The sequence below is a fragment of the Mchenga conophoros genome, linkage group LG15 (genome assembly GCF_057382185.1).
Source record: "Mchenga conophoros isolate Kocher_MC1m ecotype Shallow Benthic linkage group LG15, M_conophoros_male_GT1.1, whole genome shotgun sequence".
Classification (NCBI taxonomy): domain Eukaryota; kingdom Metazoa; phylum Chordata; class Actinopteri; order Cichliformes; family Cichlidae; genus Mchenga; species Mchenga conophoros.
In genome coordinates, this window is record NC_140540.1 from 35323844 (window position 1) to 35341131 (window position 17288).

General features: G+C 41.5%; 3 protein-coding genes across 3 annotated transcripts; 1 reads left to right on the plus strand and 2 right to left on the minus strand.

The window, feature by feature from the left end:
- Window positions 1–2533: 2533 nt before the first annotated feature.
- On the minus strand, window positions 2534–3439 carry LOC146558770 (homeodomain-interacting protein kinase 1-like). The gene has a single exon (XM_085245914.1). The coding sequence runs from the start codon at window positions 3437–3439 to the stop codon at window positions 2534–2536; it is 906 nt and encodes a 301-aa protein (XP_085102040.1).
- A 443-nt stretch (window positions 3440–3882) lies between these two features.
- r3hdm4 (R3H domain containing 4) lies at window positions 3883–13415 on the minus strand. Its single transcript, XM_085247093.1, has 8 exons — window positions 13198–13415; window positions 11908–12065; window positions 11488–11609; window positions 11087–11204; window positions 10935–11020; window positions 9211–9296; window positions 8658–8713; window positions 3883–5679 (listed from the first exon to the last, which is right to left on the minus strand). Exons 1-8 carry the CDS (start codon window positions 13236–13238, stop codon window positions 5576–5578), a joined length of 771 nt encoding a protein of 256 aa, XP_085103219.1. The 5' UTR covers window positions 13239–13415; the 3' UTR covers window positions 3883–5575.
- A 204-nt stretch (window positions 13416–13619) lies between these two features.
- LOC146558772 (uncharacterized) lies at window positions 13620–17288 on the plus strand. Its single transcript, XM_085247790.1, has 3 exons — window positions 13620–14825; window positions 15213–15409; window positions 16433–17288. The coding sequence occupies exons 1-3, from the start codon at window positions 14202–14204 to the stop codon at window positions 16575–16577; spliced, it is 966 nt and encodes a 321-aa protein (XP_085103916.1). The 5' UTR covers window positions 13620–14201; the 3' UTR covers window positions 16578–17288.

Genomic DNA, 17288 nt, shown 5'->3' on the forward strand with positions numbered 1-17288 from the left:
CCTTGGACTGATAATTTGTCTCATCTTGAAATTGTCTTTCGGTCTTAAATGTCCAGCGCTGTCCGTTGTAGTTTTCTTTTATGAAATACAGGGAGTGCAGAATTATTAGGCAAATGAGTATTTTGTCCACATCATCCTCTTCATGCATGTTGTCTTACTCCAAGCTGTATAGGCTCGAAAGCCTACTACCAATTAAGCATATTAGGTGATGTGCATCTCTGTAATGAGGGGTGTGGTCTAATGACATCAACACCCTATATCAGATGTGCATAATTATTAGGCAACTTCCTTTCCTTTGGCAAAATGGGTCAAAAGAAGGACTTGACAGGCTCAGAAAAGTCAAAAATAGTGAGATATCTTGCAGAGGGATGCAGGAGTCTCAAAATTGCAAAGCTTCTGAAGCGTGATCATCAAACAATCAAGCGTTTCATTCAAAATAGTCAACAGGGTCGCAAGAAGCGTGTGGAAAAACCAAGGCGCAAAAGTCAAGCGTGCAGCTGCCAAGATGCCACTTGCCACCAGTTTGGCCATATTTCAGAGCTGCAACATCACTGGAGTGCCCAAAAGCACAAGGTGTGCAATACTCAGAGACATGGCCAAGGTAAGAAAGGCTGAAAGATGACCACCACTGAACAAGACACACAAGCTGAAACGTCAAGACTGGGCCAAGAAATATCTCAAGACTGGTTTTTCTAAGGTTTTATGGACTGATGAAATGAGAGTGAGTCTTGATGGGCCAGATGGATGGGCCCGTGGCTGGATTGGTAAAGGGCAGAGAGCTCCAGTCCCACTCAGACGCCAGCAAGGTGGAGGTGGAGTACTGGTTTGGGCTGGTATCATCAAAGATGAGCTTGTGGGGCCTTTTCGGGTTGAGGATGGAGTCAAGCTCAACTCCCAGTCCTACTGCCAGTTTCTGGAAGACACCTTCTTCAAGCAGTGGTACAGGAAGAAGTCTGCATCCTTCAAGAAAAACATGATTTTCATGCAGGACAATGCTCCATCACACGCGTCCAAGTACTCCACAGCGTGGCTGGCAAGAAAGGGTATAAAAGAAGAAAAACTAATGACATGGCCACCTTGTTCACCTGATCTGAACCCCATTGAGAACCTGTGGTCCATCATCAAATGTGAGATTTACAAGGAGGAAAAACAGTACACCTCTCTGAACAGTGTCTGGGAGGCTGTGGTTGCTGCTGCACGCAATGTTGATGGTGAACAGATCAAAACACTGACAGAATCCATGGATGGCAGGCTTTTGAGTGTCCTTGCAAAGAAAGGTGGCTATATTGGTCGCTGATTTGTTTTTGTTTTGTTTTTGAATGTCAGAAATGTATATTTGTGAATGTGGAGATGTTATATTGGTTTCACTGGTAAAAATAAATGATTGAAATGGGTATATATTTGTTTTTTGTTAAGTTGCCTAATAATTATGCACAGTAATAGTCACCTGCACACACAGATATCCCCCTAAAATAGCTAAAACTGAAAACAAACTGAAAACTACTTCCAAAAACATTCAGCTTTGATATTAATGAGTTTTTTGGGTTCATTGAGAACATGGTTGTTGTTCAATAATAAAATTATTCCTCAAAAATACAACTTGCCTAATAATTCTGCACTCCCTGTACTTTAATAATAATATAATTTAATAATAATAATATAATTTAAGTACAAAAATTCCAAGATGGCATGAAATATGAAGTCAAAGTCAAATTATGAAGACACAAGGGGTGGCTCCCTCTATCCTAGACTAGGTCTGGGTGCTTTATGTCAAAATATATTAGATTTGCTAAATGCAGAGCACATACATTGCTTTTTTTAATATTTGGAGTCAAGGTTTAAAGCAATAGTGTGAATGCACTTAAGTTTTTTTTTTTTTTTAATCCTCCCTCTTCAAAAGTATTATATCATGATAAGCACTGACGGCCCACGTCTGTGAACTCTGCACACGGAAACTATAATTTCAGTTGTGCTGACATTGTTTGATTAGCAGATGAATGCTGGATGTGTCATCGTAAACAAGAACACGAATGGAATCTGATTCCTTTTCTTTCAAATGTCACACAGTAAAAACGGAGTTCCTTTCTTTTGTTTTGTGTTTTTTAACCAGCGTCAGTGAATATTAACATTACCGTAAAGGTGTTAGTGCTGATCAAATGCAATGCAGGGTATTGTGTTTTGTAGCAGTATTGTGCTTATTAAGTTGGACGATGCCTCAGTCTTCCAGCCTTGCTCTATAAGGAAATGAAGGCTGACTGTACATAGTGTTCTGACTTCTGCTCTAACACGTTTCAGCCTATAAAAATAGTGATCCACCTCCACCTCCATACCCCACTGAAACCTGTAAGCTGGCCATCTTAAAATAAAATTCCTGTCCAAGCTGAACACAGTGATACAGAAAATAACAAAATACTTCCAAAAACATTCAGCTTTGATATTAATGAGTTTTTTGGGTTCATTGAGAACATGGTTGTTGTTCAATAATAAAATTATTCCTCAAAAATACAACTTGCCTAATAATTCTGCACTCCCTTTAGTTATCAGTGTATGAGCCAGAGTCTAAAACATGATCTGGTGGCTGTCCCTGGGTCTGTATGATGAATTTCAAAACATCATAATTGTTTCTCGCAGGGTAGAAAGGAAGCCCTGTAGCAAGCTCCACAGCTACCAGCCCCAGGGACCACATGTCTATTGCTTCATTAAATAGACTACCAATCATAACCTCGGGTGCTCTATAACCAACCATCCCCACACAGTCACCAGGAATCACTGTAGATGCGGGACATGCAAAGCCAAAGTCTATAAGTTTGACTTTGATGGGACACTCATAGCAGTCCACAACCATTATGTTTCCAGGTTTGAGGTCAGCGTGCACTATTCCCAAAGAACCCAGGTGGAACAGAGCATTTGCGAGCCAAAATAACATTGTCCTGATTTCTCCTATTGGGAGAACCCGGTTCCCCCGGTCCCGCATGTACTGCCACAGGCTTTGATCGAGGAGTTCAAAATTTAAGCAGATGCGGTGACCTTCAACAAAAAAGTCGTTCCATTGAACAATGTTGCATCTATCAGCATCCAAGCCTCGTAGCTGCGCCAGGATGAAAATTTCCATTTTTGCCTGTTGCAGAATTTCATTGTTTCTCTTGTTGACTTTAATAGCAACAACTTCGTTGGTTTTTGTATTGCGACATTTGGTTACAATACCAAAGCGCCCTTCTCCAAGGAAACCCTCAACCTCGTAGTGATCTCCCAAAAGGGTCTCTTTAGATATTTCAAGATCATCTTTAGAGGAGGATGGGTTGGCTGATGCGTTGACGTATTCTTGTTGAGAAAATTCTTCCGAGTTTTGGGAACTGCAACTGATTTTCTGCGTTCTTTCTCTTTTGTAACTTGAAGGCTGCTGAGAGACCACAAGGTTTTGTCCCCCTGTGCTACTCATGTCAGTGCAGGGAGAACTCTTAGAGAGGCCAGGATTGAAAAAGGGGTGGTGGAGAACAGCTGACCTGTTAAATGTACAAATATATATTTGTATAAAATCTTTTAATATGTGATTTACATATTTAATTTTCTTTATACAAAGTTTCATCAAGATTGCTCTTCTCATCCAGAAGGAATTAAGGAACACATACATAAAACTTTTATACTATGATGATTACCCTTAGAAAAGTGGTCCAAAGGCATAATGTTGCACGATGATATTTCAGTTTAAACATGGATAAAAAAGGATATTGATCTCACACAGATTTGGTTGTTGAACTGGAGCAATGATGCTGGAGAAGAGCTGTTAGCCTTCGCGTATACCTGTGCTGTTAGGTCAGCAGAAGGAGAACAATCTCAAGAATAAAACTAGGTCTGATTTTAAGTCAATATTACAAATGTGAATGAACACTTTAACTTCCATTTATTTAAAGCACTCACACAGATTTTGTTTTCAGCATTCTGACGATAATAAAATGAGAAAATGGAAAAAAAAAACTTAAATCATTTAATAGTTGCAGCGATACTTATAAATATGCACACATACACAAAGATTTTTCAGTTTATTGTATAAAGCTCTCAAACTTTTTGGGCATTTTCAATTCAAATGTTGGCACAAGTCAATTAAATGTAACATGATTGGCACAATTATGTGTACATGTAATGGAAAATTTGACATGGCCCCGAGGTGAACATTATTCAAAAACAGGCTGGGCTCTACACAGTACACAGAAATGAGCACTACATGACATTCAGAGTGACAAGTCAAAAGCCTGAGAAGTTGGATTTTCACACGCACACTTTGGTTGTTGACAAAATGCACCAACAGGTCAAGTTTTGTTACTCTGCTGCCGTCATTATAAAAAGAAAACAGAAATAAAGTCTCTTTTTCCTTAAATAACCTGGATACACGTTTCCAAAACCCAAGTACAGTACAAAGTAGAAAATTGTACAGAGAAAACATAGAAACTGTGTTCATAAGGCAGAAGTATTTTCCAGGGATGCAAATACTGAGATTTAACATACCTGAGAGTCAAAGCTCAGCAGGTTTTATCCCCCATTTACTGTAGGTACAGTATACATTGAATCTGTGTTAGCAGTTAAAAGCTGTGTGTTCATGTAAACCGAGAGAGCACTCTGTACGTTGATGCACCAAAACATAGAATAATATAGTTTCTTATCCTAAATGTTGGCTATTACTGACATAACACTGACAGTGTGCAGTGACAGCAGCAGTCTGTCAGCATCTATGCTCGATCTGCTGCACATGCAGAAAACTGAACCTAATGCCCACATGGCACACACATGCACTGGAAGCAGAACTCATAAAGCCGCTACTCAGCTGTCACAAAAGATGCCTCTGATTGAACTGTAAGGGTTTCTCAGACCCACCTCAAAGCCTCAATCTGCCTCTAAATAATACACACAATAGAAAGAGAGTAACTATAATTTGCAAGTAGCAATGAAAGAGGTGTTCTTTCTTGTGAGTAATAAAGAGATTAAAATTCATGCTTCATGCAGGCTACTGTTTCAGGCGGTGATGCATTTCATTTAAGAACGGTCCTAAAACCTTCACACACACAGCGCTGCAGACTACTCACAGACCTTACACAGTATGCTTTCTATTTCAGGACTTACTGCTGTAATTTACTGTGCCTGTTTTGTCAAGTGTTAAGTCCACTGTTAGTAAAATTCAGCAGCTGGATTTCCTGTGCTGCTTGTACACACACCGTGGGGTAGAAAATGTAACGGTGTGACAGGAGAGGTCAAGTTACCAACCTCAAACAGGTATCAGTTTGTAAGCCTCAGATGCGACTTTGTGTTCAGACCCTGCTTTGCTGAGCTGTATACTCACTACATATTACCCAACCAACAGTTTAACATTCAACTTTAAGCACGAACTAACCTAGCTAACGCTCCAGTGATCGATTCTGTTGCGTTTTTGGATCTAGTTTATGGAAAATTGACAGAGAGAAAGAGAAGCAGACATTTGAGCTGGGTGGTTATTACAAACAACGTGTGAAGACTGCACATCATATCTACATTTCAGAGCTCCTGTCTGCAGCAGGAAGAACCAGAAACGGGCGTGGTCCTGTCCTCAACTCATCTGCTCCAGGTAGGCAGACAGCAGGAGTCCAGGAGGCAGGAACTCTTCTTGCTTGTTCACCACTTCAGTCTGACGTAAGCCATTGTAGTCGCTGCCTGGAGGCCCAACAAGCGAGAAATAGATTTTGATCACTGTGATGTGATTGAAACAAACTAAACTGGCTTAGCAGGCGCAGCCAGGATTGGATAAGTACGATTATGTAAAGACAGAAGCATTTATAATGATAACAACTCAAAATCTTCCAATTTTAATGAGATGAAAAGATGATACATGCCAGTAAGTTTTGGGGGGTTTTTTTGTAAAAAATACATTGCATTAGGGCTGCTCAATTAATCGAATTTTAATCTCGATTACGATCTGGGCTTTCAATGATCATTAAAAATGACTGAGCCGATTATTAGCACCTCCCTCGTGCTTTACTCTCGCGCTGCTCCGTGTGGCAAATCGAGCGCACCTCTCTGCATTTCGAACACGCGTCACAACAATTAAGAGGACCCGAGGGAAGCTCGGAAAGCTAAGCAGAAGTTATTTGGAGAGGAGAGTGACTGCTGTTGGTTGAAAAGAGAGGTAAAAAAAAAAAAACTTCAGTGGTGTGGAAACATTATGAGTTCGTGGAGTCAGACGTGGATCAAGTAGACATAGTGTGTAAACTTTGCTACGGTGTCGTAGCTGCACCACAGAGCAACACTGCAAAGTTCACTAAACATAGATGTTTACATTTTTCATTTATTTCTTTTGTGTATATATATATATATATATACACATATATTTAAACACATCAAAGTAATTGCTTAAAGGAGCTTCTTCGACATCTGTAAGAGTTCTAAACAAATGTCTGTCCTCCTCCAGAAAATCTTATGTATGCAAACACGCGTTGCAACTTCATATCTTGTGCGCGTTTTTTTTTTTTTATTTTGACAGCGAATGCGCACCAGCGGACCACTTATGTGCAGCCCCGGTTATATAGCTCGTCATATTGCAGCCACAGAAATTATTTTGTCCATGAAACCATAAAGCTGCACTTTCTTTTCGCCTTATAGTCTGATTTGTCATAACTTTTCCATTTTGTGGTAAGCTTTTCTTTGGCTGTCACTTCTTCACCCTGACCTGTCTTATTTGGCTCAGCAGAACTAAAATATATATCATCCTGCTTTTACACACACACACACACACACACACACACACACACACACACACACACACACACACACACACACACACACACACACACACAACGGTCAGCGATTCTCTGCGCGATCAACCTCTCACATGTTTAAGCTGCGGGAGATTTCACTTGTCATGTTTGCATAGTAAGCTAACGATTGATAAGACGATGTCAGAGGAATTGGTGCACAAATTATCATCACTCACCAATCAGTGCTGTCGCTCTCTATACACAGTTCGCGCGATTGCAAAGTGAAAGCAAAAAACAAGCGCAAATTCAAACGCGACTTCAATATGTCACATATTGACAGTGGCTCACCGATGCCAATTACATAATTACCCAGCTACATTTCCGAAAGAATGCAAAAGCATTGACATATATTTTTCCTTCCTACAATAGCCCGATGGGCAGGGCAGAGATAGATTTTGGTAGCCTGACTGGAAAAATCGCTAGCCCCGGCACGTCGGGCTAGCGATTTTGCGAGCCCTGTATCTGATTGAGGAATCACTCATCTTTGGAAAAGAGAGTTTATTACAGAGAAATGGCTCTTTCCAAAATAAAAGTTATACTATCCGCTTTTTCTGGGCTATATTCTCAGCAGCATATTGTAGCGGGTCAGGGCTGTTCGGGGTTCTGTTTGTACAGTTATGTTTTGTTTATGTTGCCATAGTGACGGATGATGCCCTCTCGCTGCGACGGTGTGTCCTTCCGGGGTCAGAGGGCGCCCTGTGTGTTGTTGTTGCTGTGCGGTTGCCGCGCTGAGCAGTTAGCTAGCGGCAGTGTTCTTCTGCAGATGTCAATAAACGGCTGTGCTCCCTGGCTAGCTCACGGGAAGCAAGACTAAACGACACCTCCGTCTCCACCTTGTCTGAGCTCGCCACAATATTAAACATATCAGGTCCCCATAAGGAGAATCATGTGCTAACGGCTGTCTAAATGACTCGAGTAAAGTTTGTAGCATGCATGCTTGTTGTTTTTGTCTGCTTCCACTTGTCTTTGCACTAGGATGATGTCGGCGTAAACGCGCAGTCATATTCGTTGTGTTCCCACTAGTGCTGTCAGCGTTAATCTCGTTGAAATGACCTTAACGCCACAACACGGCAAATCTCCGTTAACGAGCTACCCCTGATCGCCCCGTGCCTGGGGCTAGACGGCCAACACGTTAACGAGCTAACTGCGCTAACACACTAGCTCCCACCCATGTAATTGAGCATTGCGTGGCACATCCAACATACTGTTTTACTTTAGTCCATGACGCGCTTACCTTCAGGGTCATACCTCACATGAAAACCAAAATAATTCCAAACGCCAGATCTGAATGAGGGTGGGGGAGGTTCAATTTGCCATGTTGCAAGGAGAGCTTAACTTCTGTCTCGCTAGCTTGCCCTGCGCTCTTCCTTCTGACGATGCTGTCTGTGTTGAGCATTCAGTGGATCTGCGCTCGACAGTGCAGCCTAGGCGGAGCAGTCGAGCGCAGATTCACTGAGCGCTCAACACAGACAGCATCGTCAGAAGGAAAGTTGATAAAATAAATTACAAATTTTGTATTGTTCGATACATATGCGTACCGAACCGAAAGCACTGTATCGAACGGTTCAATATCGATACGAGTATCGTTGCACCCCTAATAAATATATATATAAATACTGTTTGCTTTGTTGCAATCATACAGAAATAAAATGAGTGAATGAGAAGCTCATAGGTTGACACAGGCGCTCAGCGACCTTACACAGTAATATAACGAGCTGAAATAACTAATCGGCTGAGTCGAACCTTTACTGCAAAGAGACACGCCACAGAAGAGTTGTGCTCATCGACACAGACAGACTCAGACTGCAACATGTTGGCAATCTACCATCCTAACTTTACCCTAGTGTGACTGAGCCATTATGCATTATTGCCACTCACTTGCAGAGACGAGGTCCATATACTGGCAGATGGCGTGAAGCAGCAGCCTCTCAAAGCTGATTGACGAACACAAACAACAGAAATGTGACAGTTATTAACCCACTTGATTCAAACTGACTACGTTTGTGTAGTGTACAAATTTCCCCGCACATCTCGACAAAGAGAGACTGTGTATTCACCACCGGCTGTAAGCTATTTTCTCCTGTTCCTGTCGCTATGGTGACAGACGATAAAGACTTGATGCAATCTAATACAGCAGGTTTACCTGCATGTTTTCAACCTGCATGTTTGTCAGAACAATCCAAACAGCAGCATTGTTGAGATGAGATTAATTAACACATTAATGAGGTGCCAAAGCAATGCACTGAGGATCACTAGGTTGTAATTTGCTCAGATTTTACTTGACAAATGACATTCCACTGAGCTCTCCAGACCACTTCCCACAGGTGTAATTCCACTGTCCATTATCAAAGTCTAACCAATTAAAGACTAAAGTGAATGAAAAGCTTTTGAAGAAGCACAGACACACCAACTGAAAGAAGAGGATTTCTACCTGCTGCTGAGGTTGATTGTGTAAACTGAGTGAGGTTGAGCGTTGAAGAAGCTCAGAAGGTTTTCCTCCAGAACTTCCAGCGTTCCCTGAGAGAAGCAGAAACCACAGATCTCACAAAATTCATAGTTTGTGTTTGGGAAAAATACTAAACTTCAGCAGGCGATCTCAGGGAGTCCTGCTCTCATGTCCCTGCGCATCATCTTTGTCCCTGATAATGATTAGGAGTATCTTATAATTTCTGATTTTCTTCAGTGTTTCATTGGGCACATTCATACAACAGAAGGCTAATGAACATCTTCTTTTTCACAAATTTCAAACATTATATAAAACATAAAAAAATAGGAAGATTAATCAATGAGGAAATAACTCTTGCAGCACGAAGCCACAAGCAGATGGGTCTATTAAGAGGACCTGCCAGTGGTGGTTAAGAGATAACTGGCTCTACATAAAACTAACATGAGTTGAACTTACTATCCGGTTGTTCAGTCTGACGTCACTAGCCGTGTCTGGGTCTAAACTCCGCTGCAGGTCCATATATCAAACGATCACTGTGGCATTACTGAGAGTTGAAAAACTGTCTAAAGTCTTTCATCTTTAATAAAATGATCAGCGTTCTGCTCTACCAGGTGTAACAATTGAGTTTAACATCCAGGCATCCATGAAAACGGAATTTATGACATTTAACGGAGGTAGAAGTTAGCAGGGAGTTAGCTCGCTAGCTTCTATCTAAATACAATATAGCATGTCCTGACTGCGGGGTTTTGGAAACAAATTAAAACGTACAGCTCTGCTATCACTTCCAGCATAAATGAAGACAGAAAACTAAACAGCAGTGAAGTTTGTAGGGTTACTGAAGTTTGGCTAGCTGGTATATAATGATGTGCTACGTGACCGCTAGCGACACAGCTATGTTAGCATAATATAAACAAGCTAACTTTTTTTCCACTCGATAAAAGTTAACGTGAGTTTTCTCGGTGGTCAGGAACAAATGTAATCGCATGGCAGGATGCTGTAAAAGGACCAAACTTCAGCCAGGAGAACAACTGAGATAATCCATCCACAATACGAGGTTAGTCATTCATATACTGCTGCACGGGCTGGGCTGTAGTTACATCCTAAGGTTTTAAAAACTGAGCTTAAATAAATAATTAGCGGTAATAAAAGCCGAGGGAGGTCAACAGTGATCACTGACTGTTTTAGGAGCTTTTTGAGATTAAATAGAAGAAAATACATAACATTAAACATGTTAACAACACAAAAGCCATATTAAACACAGACTACTTTAGGCCCGGAAGTAGGATTCGTTGCGTCATCACTGAACAACCGGATTGGGGCTGGGCGATATGGCCTAAAAATCCATATCACAGTATAATTTGAAGCATGTGCGGTAATGATATATATCACGATATATTATTTTCTTCTGTATAACGTATTTTACACACTATAGGGCACACTTAAAATCCTTTAATTTTCTCAAAAATCGACAGTGTGCCATATGTATGAATTCTGGTTGTGCTTACTGACCAAAACAGGCGCAGCTTGTTGACACCAACAAAATGTGCTATCGCGGTAGAGCGGTATAGTCAAAATCTCTACCGTTGGCCAAATTAATATACCGTTTATACCGCCCACCCCTACTTACTATAAAGACAACGACTTCAAATACATGAGTGATGCAATCACTGACCAAACAGTGAGAGATTTGAAGCAGAGAAGACACTCACCATGGGGATTTGTTTCCGCCTCAGAGTTGCTCGCAACCTGCGATCAATTCTCTGGAAGCAGTCCTGAGCAGTGAAGGCAGGATTTACTGCAGAGAGAGACGACAAAGTCAGACAAACAGCTTCACTTTAAAGGCTCAAAGGGTGAGACTTACCATTCCTCTGGTCTTTGAGGAGCTGGTTGGTGTTTTTCTTCTTGGCCTCCTCCAGCTCCAACAGAGAGAGCAGCCTCTCCTGCTCCTCACCAGAGCAATTCATGAAGTCGTTCCACGGCTAAAACAACAACAAGACAAGAAATGACATTAGTCAGCGTTCCTGATCTTTCTAGGTGGTCTTCAAAACCCTGTGCCCTGTGAGACCTCGCACAAGCCAAACCACACAGTTTACATTTCTTTGGACACACAAACACGGTTTTTGAGCGGCAGTTTCCTGTGGGACCTCTCAGGTAAATATTTGCGCACACAGTACATAAAATTTGAGAACATGACACGGTGAAATTATAAATCTTTTCTTAAGCCGTTCGCACTTTTGCAACAAATGCCACTAATTTGTGTACCTCTACATAGTTTCCATTGGTGCAGACTTCATAGAAGATGGATGGGATGGCTGGGTTGCTGCAAACCTCCAGATCATCTTTGGAGCACTCATCTTTCTCAAGGAGATTAGCAAGGTAGCGTGCTAATTTTCAAAGGAGAAGATTAGAGAGAGATAAATGAGCAAAGCAATGACAGGTTTATGACTTTATAACTAATGTAAACGTTTTTCTCATCCTCTAAGGTATTGAAGCCACTAACGTCAGAATTCTTTGTAAAAATGTTGCCCAGCAGCCTCGGGAGCCTCAAATACATCCTATAAAACATTTTGAACTTGCACACAGAGACTCTTCCCCAAAGTAATCCTTTCAATGCTTTCCCAGCATTGCTCAGCCTGCAGTCTCTGACGCCGTTCTTTTAATTTACGTAAAATGAGAGCTTACTGTTCTCCTGTCGGCGGAGGCTCTTCTTGCCTTTGGCCCTGGGTGTGAGGTCAGAGTTGCGGATGGCTTGGTTGATATAGAACTGTTTCTTTTTGGTGGGTGACACTCGCTTGGCAGGAGAGCTAGGCAATGAGGTGCATTTACGCTCCTCTACCAGGCTGGAAAAACAGAGCACAGTGGATCAGTTTAGTGAGTTTGAGTTGATATATCTTTCAGAAGAATTTCCAGCTTCCAATCTCAAAATCTGATTGAGTTGTTGGAATTTCAAGGGAATCAAGTCAGCTTACTTGTTCCTCAAGCTGCTTTATTTAAACCTATTCAAATGCTCAGATGTGAAAGTAAAAGCAAGGTGTACCCTGTAACAGGCCCGGTTCACAGAAGCCCTTAGCAGGATAAACACATATAACTGACTATTTACTTATTTATTGTGTTACAGCCTTTCCTGCACAACACCTGGTACAGGTGCACAATAATAATTTCACCCTGAAACGACATGTAATAACAGCTGTAGTAAAAATCTATTGAAATACGCATATTTACATGGATGGCCATGTAATCACCTTATCTGAGGAATAACTAAGATGAAAGCATATAGATGACATTTATCCTACTAAAACTGAAAATACACCCATGAAAGCTGCAGATTTTTCCCTCCTCTGGTTTCTCTGTGTAACTGGGTCAGAACAGAGCAGAGCATCCCACAGCAGCTTCAGATGTAGGTCAGTGGGTGTCTGTGTGGACCGCCTCTGCTGGAGCTTCTTCCTGTGAGCTCAGTTGTCAACATGCTGATGCCATTTTTAGCCTGAGCTCTGCAGGTTATTAGCAACATAATATGATGTAATCTGTGCCTGGACTATTTAGGTTCGCCCATTCTCTCCCTCTGGCATCCAAACCTTAGTTTAATAAGTAAGACCTAACGAAACATGTTTCAATGCAACCTTAAAAACGCGTATTAGTTATTATGGTCGGTGTTGCGATTTCTGGCTTAAAACGGGATTTTGAACATTAGAACCGCCTCTCACCTTTAGACTCCGCTACAGGAAGGCTAGTTAGGTGCTAAAAGGCTCACAAGGACAAGTGTTAAAATTGCCCTTTAACTCTTAAATAACCAAAACCAACTACAGAGTGTATTGAAATTTTTATGTGCAGGAAACGTTGCAATACAACTAATACAAGCAACGACTCCTGAAAATAAACCTAGCTATTTATGTTAATATGACTTATTTTACCGGCTAATAACTAGCCAGCCAGCTAACGAAACAGACTCGTATTTTTGTTTTTTTTACTCACATATAATCCTGTTCTTCATTGCTATTTGTCAAAACGACCATCTTATTCCAGAAAAAATAGGCGGAAAGATCCCACTGTCTGTATCTTTACAGATCGAGAACAAAGTAAATCAATACAGTTGACACAAGAAATATAAAAACCGGACAGATTATCAGGTGAGCAGCTAGCTGCTGACTGCTAGCTTGACAGTAGGCTGTTGTCTTTTCCACAAACAAAGAGAGGAAAACACAGAGAGCACTCACTCCGTCCATAGTTTGTAGTCTCACATGACTATAAATGAATACAATACATTTGGAGGACAAATCCTTCATAACACAAGACTTCAGGATGAATGATAAAACATGGACCATGAATTTGTTTGGAAACATTTTATTTTTGACTATTACTAAAACATTCGTTGATGCAATAGAGTGTAGAAATAAGCAAAATTTATCATTGTCCAGTGAGTATCTGTTTAAAACTGAAGCATTCACTTTAACCTAAAGGTTATAATTTTAAGTGCATATGATTCTTAACAAAGACATTTGAAAGCAGCTGAAAAAAAGCTTTCAGATTTATTTCTAAGAAAATGGTTTGATGTTGTTGTTGTTTTTAAACGTCTCCTTAGTGGGTCGTTTTGCATCTTTCTCATAGACGATCTTTGCTCCACCTCAGCAAACAAGAATTCCTGTCATAATTTCTGTAAGCGCCTCCATCATCTGTAAAACCCTCCATGTTGGAGAGCTTTGAGCTCAGGCATTATTCCTGCTTTGACTTTGGTTTCTTTCTTCTTAAAGTTCAGATGACAGCAGTTTGTGTGCTCGTTACCATAACAGCAGATTTAATGGGCCAGCCACAGAGACCTCCAATTGTTCTCAGTATTTCCCACTGCTGCTGGAGAGAGAGGAGTTCAGCCTGACAGATCAGAGAGGGAAGTTTTTTATGCAATAAAGTTTTGTGGGATATGTCTGAATAATTTCATAGGAAGTGGTCAAAGGTGTTTTTATGTATATTTATTAAGTGAGATGGGGAAAGAGAACAACACAGTGATAGTAAAACTAGAACCAGGTTTCCCACTAAATATAGAAGCAAAGAAGCAATTTCCCAGGATGAGCACAGTGAAGTCAAAGAAGAGGATAAAGAAGATCACATCGGACAGCAGGTCCACCACAGATAAGGACGGGACTACATGTGAGATATCAGGGAACATAATGAGGCTTTGTGTCAACTTAATGCCGGTTTTAACCTTGGCTAAGGAGACTGAGCAGGAGGAGGAAGACGAGAAAGAAGAAAGCAACACCTCCATGAGTCGACAGGAAACAGAAACCAGCAGCAGAGACCCATCTGTCAGCAAACTAGTGGAACAGAAACAAAACGCAATTGACCTCCAGTCAGGATTAACCTCAGAGAGAACAACCAAAGCAAGACTCTCACTGACTTCTCCATTTCTGCCGCCGCCTATAAGCGAACCAAAACCATTTGATCAGAGCTCAGGCTGTCTCACTCCTCTGCCTGCCATCACTGTGCATCAACAAGCAACAACCAGCTCTGCAAAGCTTGGAGCAGAAGGCTTTGGAGGCAGTGGAGCAGTTACAGCGCAGGCTTCAGACATCAGGCCCTGGATAGACAATCCCCTGTTCTCCAAGAGTGTGAGTTAGTTTTCAGATCCATTCACTGGGACATTTTCTGAACATAGTGGTTCCTGTCCTTGATGGAAGTGTATTAAACATTAAAGAGGCAGTCTACTGATTTAGCACAGGTGAAGGGTTGAGGGGGAGCACCTCAGAGCCTGTAGAAATAGTAGATGTTGAGCATCAGAAAAGAAACGCAGCATGTAGCAAGCTGGGACAATGTCTAAAAGAAGTTGGCAGCTTAAAGATTGGATTGTGGGAAATGTAGGCTTCCAGTCAGGGCTTATTTAGCATGAGCATATGCCTGTCTTTATATGGGACTGCACAGCATTTTTATCCTTTGTCCCTCCCGCCCCACAGCTTCAGAGATTGTCCCATATTTTGAGTTTGTTCTTTTCTGTGCAGAGATTGGCTGAGGTTCAGCTTCCTGACATCACCTTGTCCAGCCTGAATGCACTGCTGCAAACTGTCACATACAGACTGAGGAAGAAGAGGAGAGGGGCCGAGGAAGGACTATGGAGACAAGACCGGACTGATCAGCTCCTCGTGGCCTTTACAGATCAGAGCAGTGTCGGGCAGCAGGATGGGAAGCGGGGCAGCGTGTACGTTTGATGGATGTTACAGTTTCCATTAATCTTCAGGGACAGCAGTCTGTCCAGTTAGATAGCAGAAACAATAAGACAATAAGGGGATGTGTTTGTAGGGGATTTTCTCTAGTTTTTCCTCTACTTTATAATTTCATGTCCTTGTCACTAGTGGTAGCATGAGACAGTACCTACACATGTAGTCAAACTCCTTCAAGATGTGGTCAGAGGTTTTGCTGTCTCTCTCAATACAGTTTCAAGACTGAAGGAAATACCAGGAGATGGGCCTTCGCACAAGGAGAGCTGGACAGGGCAGTAGAAGGGCAGACTATTGTCTGAAGTGGGACAGCACTGCCACAGCCCCACAGAATGACCTCCAGTGGGCTGTTCACGGGCAGATTTTTCATCAAACTGCCAGAAATGCAGTCCACGGGGCCCTGATGTCCTGTTCTCACAGTCTAGCACCCTGCAGCTTGACTGGCCTTCATCAACGATATGCCTGCTCAGGCCATTACTGACCCACTGTAAACCCGGGACTGCTGGATGATGTTCCTTCAGGTCCCGCTGAAGGACATCAGGAGGTCACGGCATCCTCATGGAGTTGCTTTCATTTGTACCAAACCAGGAGGATTCACAGTGGTTTCTGCTTCCTAACTGGACACACTGGTATCCCTGAAGTTTAACTGATTCTGTGTCACACTGTGATGATCGAGCATTCCCTTAATTTTTTTTAAATATACTTTATTTACCCCAAGAAGTATGATGTCTTCTAAATGCTGATATTTATTTGTGTCGATTATTTCTTTAAGAAAATTATTTTTTTTATTGACTTCAGTAGTACGTAATCCACAGGAGCTGTTGACAGTCAGTGACACATAAAATCTTGTCAGTTAGTTAAATTTAGTGTTAATACTCCAAGCTGAACTGAACAAATATTATCACAAGAGCAAGTTTTATGCAGGTTTCGTGTGTGTACACATAAATATCTACACCAAATAAACGGTAAAATTTGATTCTACATTTTTTTCTCCTTTAAAACAGACGAGCTGGAAAAGACAAATCACCTGGTGCCTGCAGGGTAAACAGACAGATGAGCCTTCCTCCACTTCATCCTGCACCCAAAGCGCCTCTCATCTTCCTCAGGATGGTGCAGCCAAACCACCTGACTGCTCAGACGCCGCAGTGACTCAACAACCACACATAACTTGCAGATATTTTTAATTTTTTCAGAACACCAGACATTCTTTTAAGCTACCATACTTCAAGGAAATAACGTACATCTTACAGCTGATATTCAAGTAGAACAGCATATTCATTCCAAAATGAGACATCCAGCTTACAGTTTCAGTTCTGCAGTATTTCAGGGCATTTTAGTATAATTGTTGATCTTTTATTAAACATTTTCTGCCTTTTTTCCAGAGTTAGACAGGAAATATAAGAGAGGGAGCTGGGAAATTACAGCACGCAGCTGTAGAAGCCTTTAAGGTTACACTACATGGACAAAAGTATTGGGAGTAAGTCTGTACTGTTGAATTAAAGCAGCTAGCATGCCGTCTGTCTTTACAAAGATTCCCAAAAGAATATGCTGTTGGAGAGAGCTCACTGAAATTGAGCTTGGTGCAGTAACAGGACGCCACAGCCGCAGTTTGTGACATTTCTTCTCTCATAGATATCCCACAATCAGCTGTAAGTGGAGGAAGTGTTTGAGAATGACAGATGGTCAAACTCCAAACATGGCTTTGGTTTCCTTGGCTGCTCCACTACTTTTATCCATGTAGTGCATGTGTGCTAATCACTCACCCATCCAGCTGCCCCACATTGTTAAAAACAGGTTGCATTTTGGAATGAAATCCTTCTGATACGTCAGGTTTGTCTCATGCATATATATATATATATA

Bases quoted from the DNA above. Each gene is read 5' to 3' on its own strand.
- LOC146558772 (XM_085247790.1), top strand. From the start codon at position 14,202: ATGGGGAAAGAGAACAACACAGTGATAGTAAAACTAGAACCAGGTTTC. The intron at 14,826-15,212 runs GTGAGTTAGTTT...TTTTCTGTGCAG, and splicing joins ATCCCCTGTTCTCCAAGAGT to AGATTGGCTGAGGTTCAGCT. The intron at 15,410-16,432 runs GTACGTTTGATG...CCTTTAAAACAG, and splicing joins GATGGGAAGCGGGGCAGCGT to ACGAGCTGGAAAAGACAAAT.
- LOC146558770 (XM_085245914.1), bottom strand. From the start codon at position 3,439: ATGAGTAGCACAGGGGGACAAAACCTTGTGGTCTCTCAGCAGCCTTCA.
- r3hdm4 (XM_085247093.1), bottom strand. From the start codon at position 13,238: ATGGTCGTTTTGACAAATAGCAATGAAGAACAGGATTATAT. The intron at 11,021-11,086 runs GTAAGTCTCACC...CTCTCTCTGCAG, and splicing joins CCTCAAAGACCAGAGGAATG to TAAATCCTGCCTTCACTGCT. The intron at 9,297-10,934 runs GTGAGTGTCTTC...TGCTTCTCTCAG, and splicing joins GGCGGAAACAAATCCCCATG to GGAACGCTGGAAGTTCTGGA.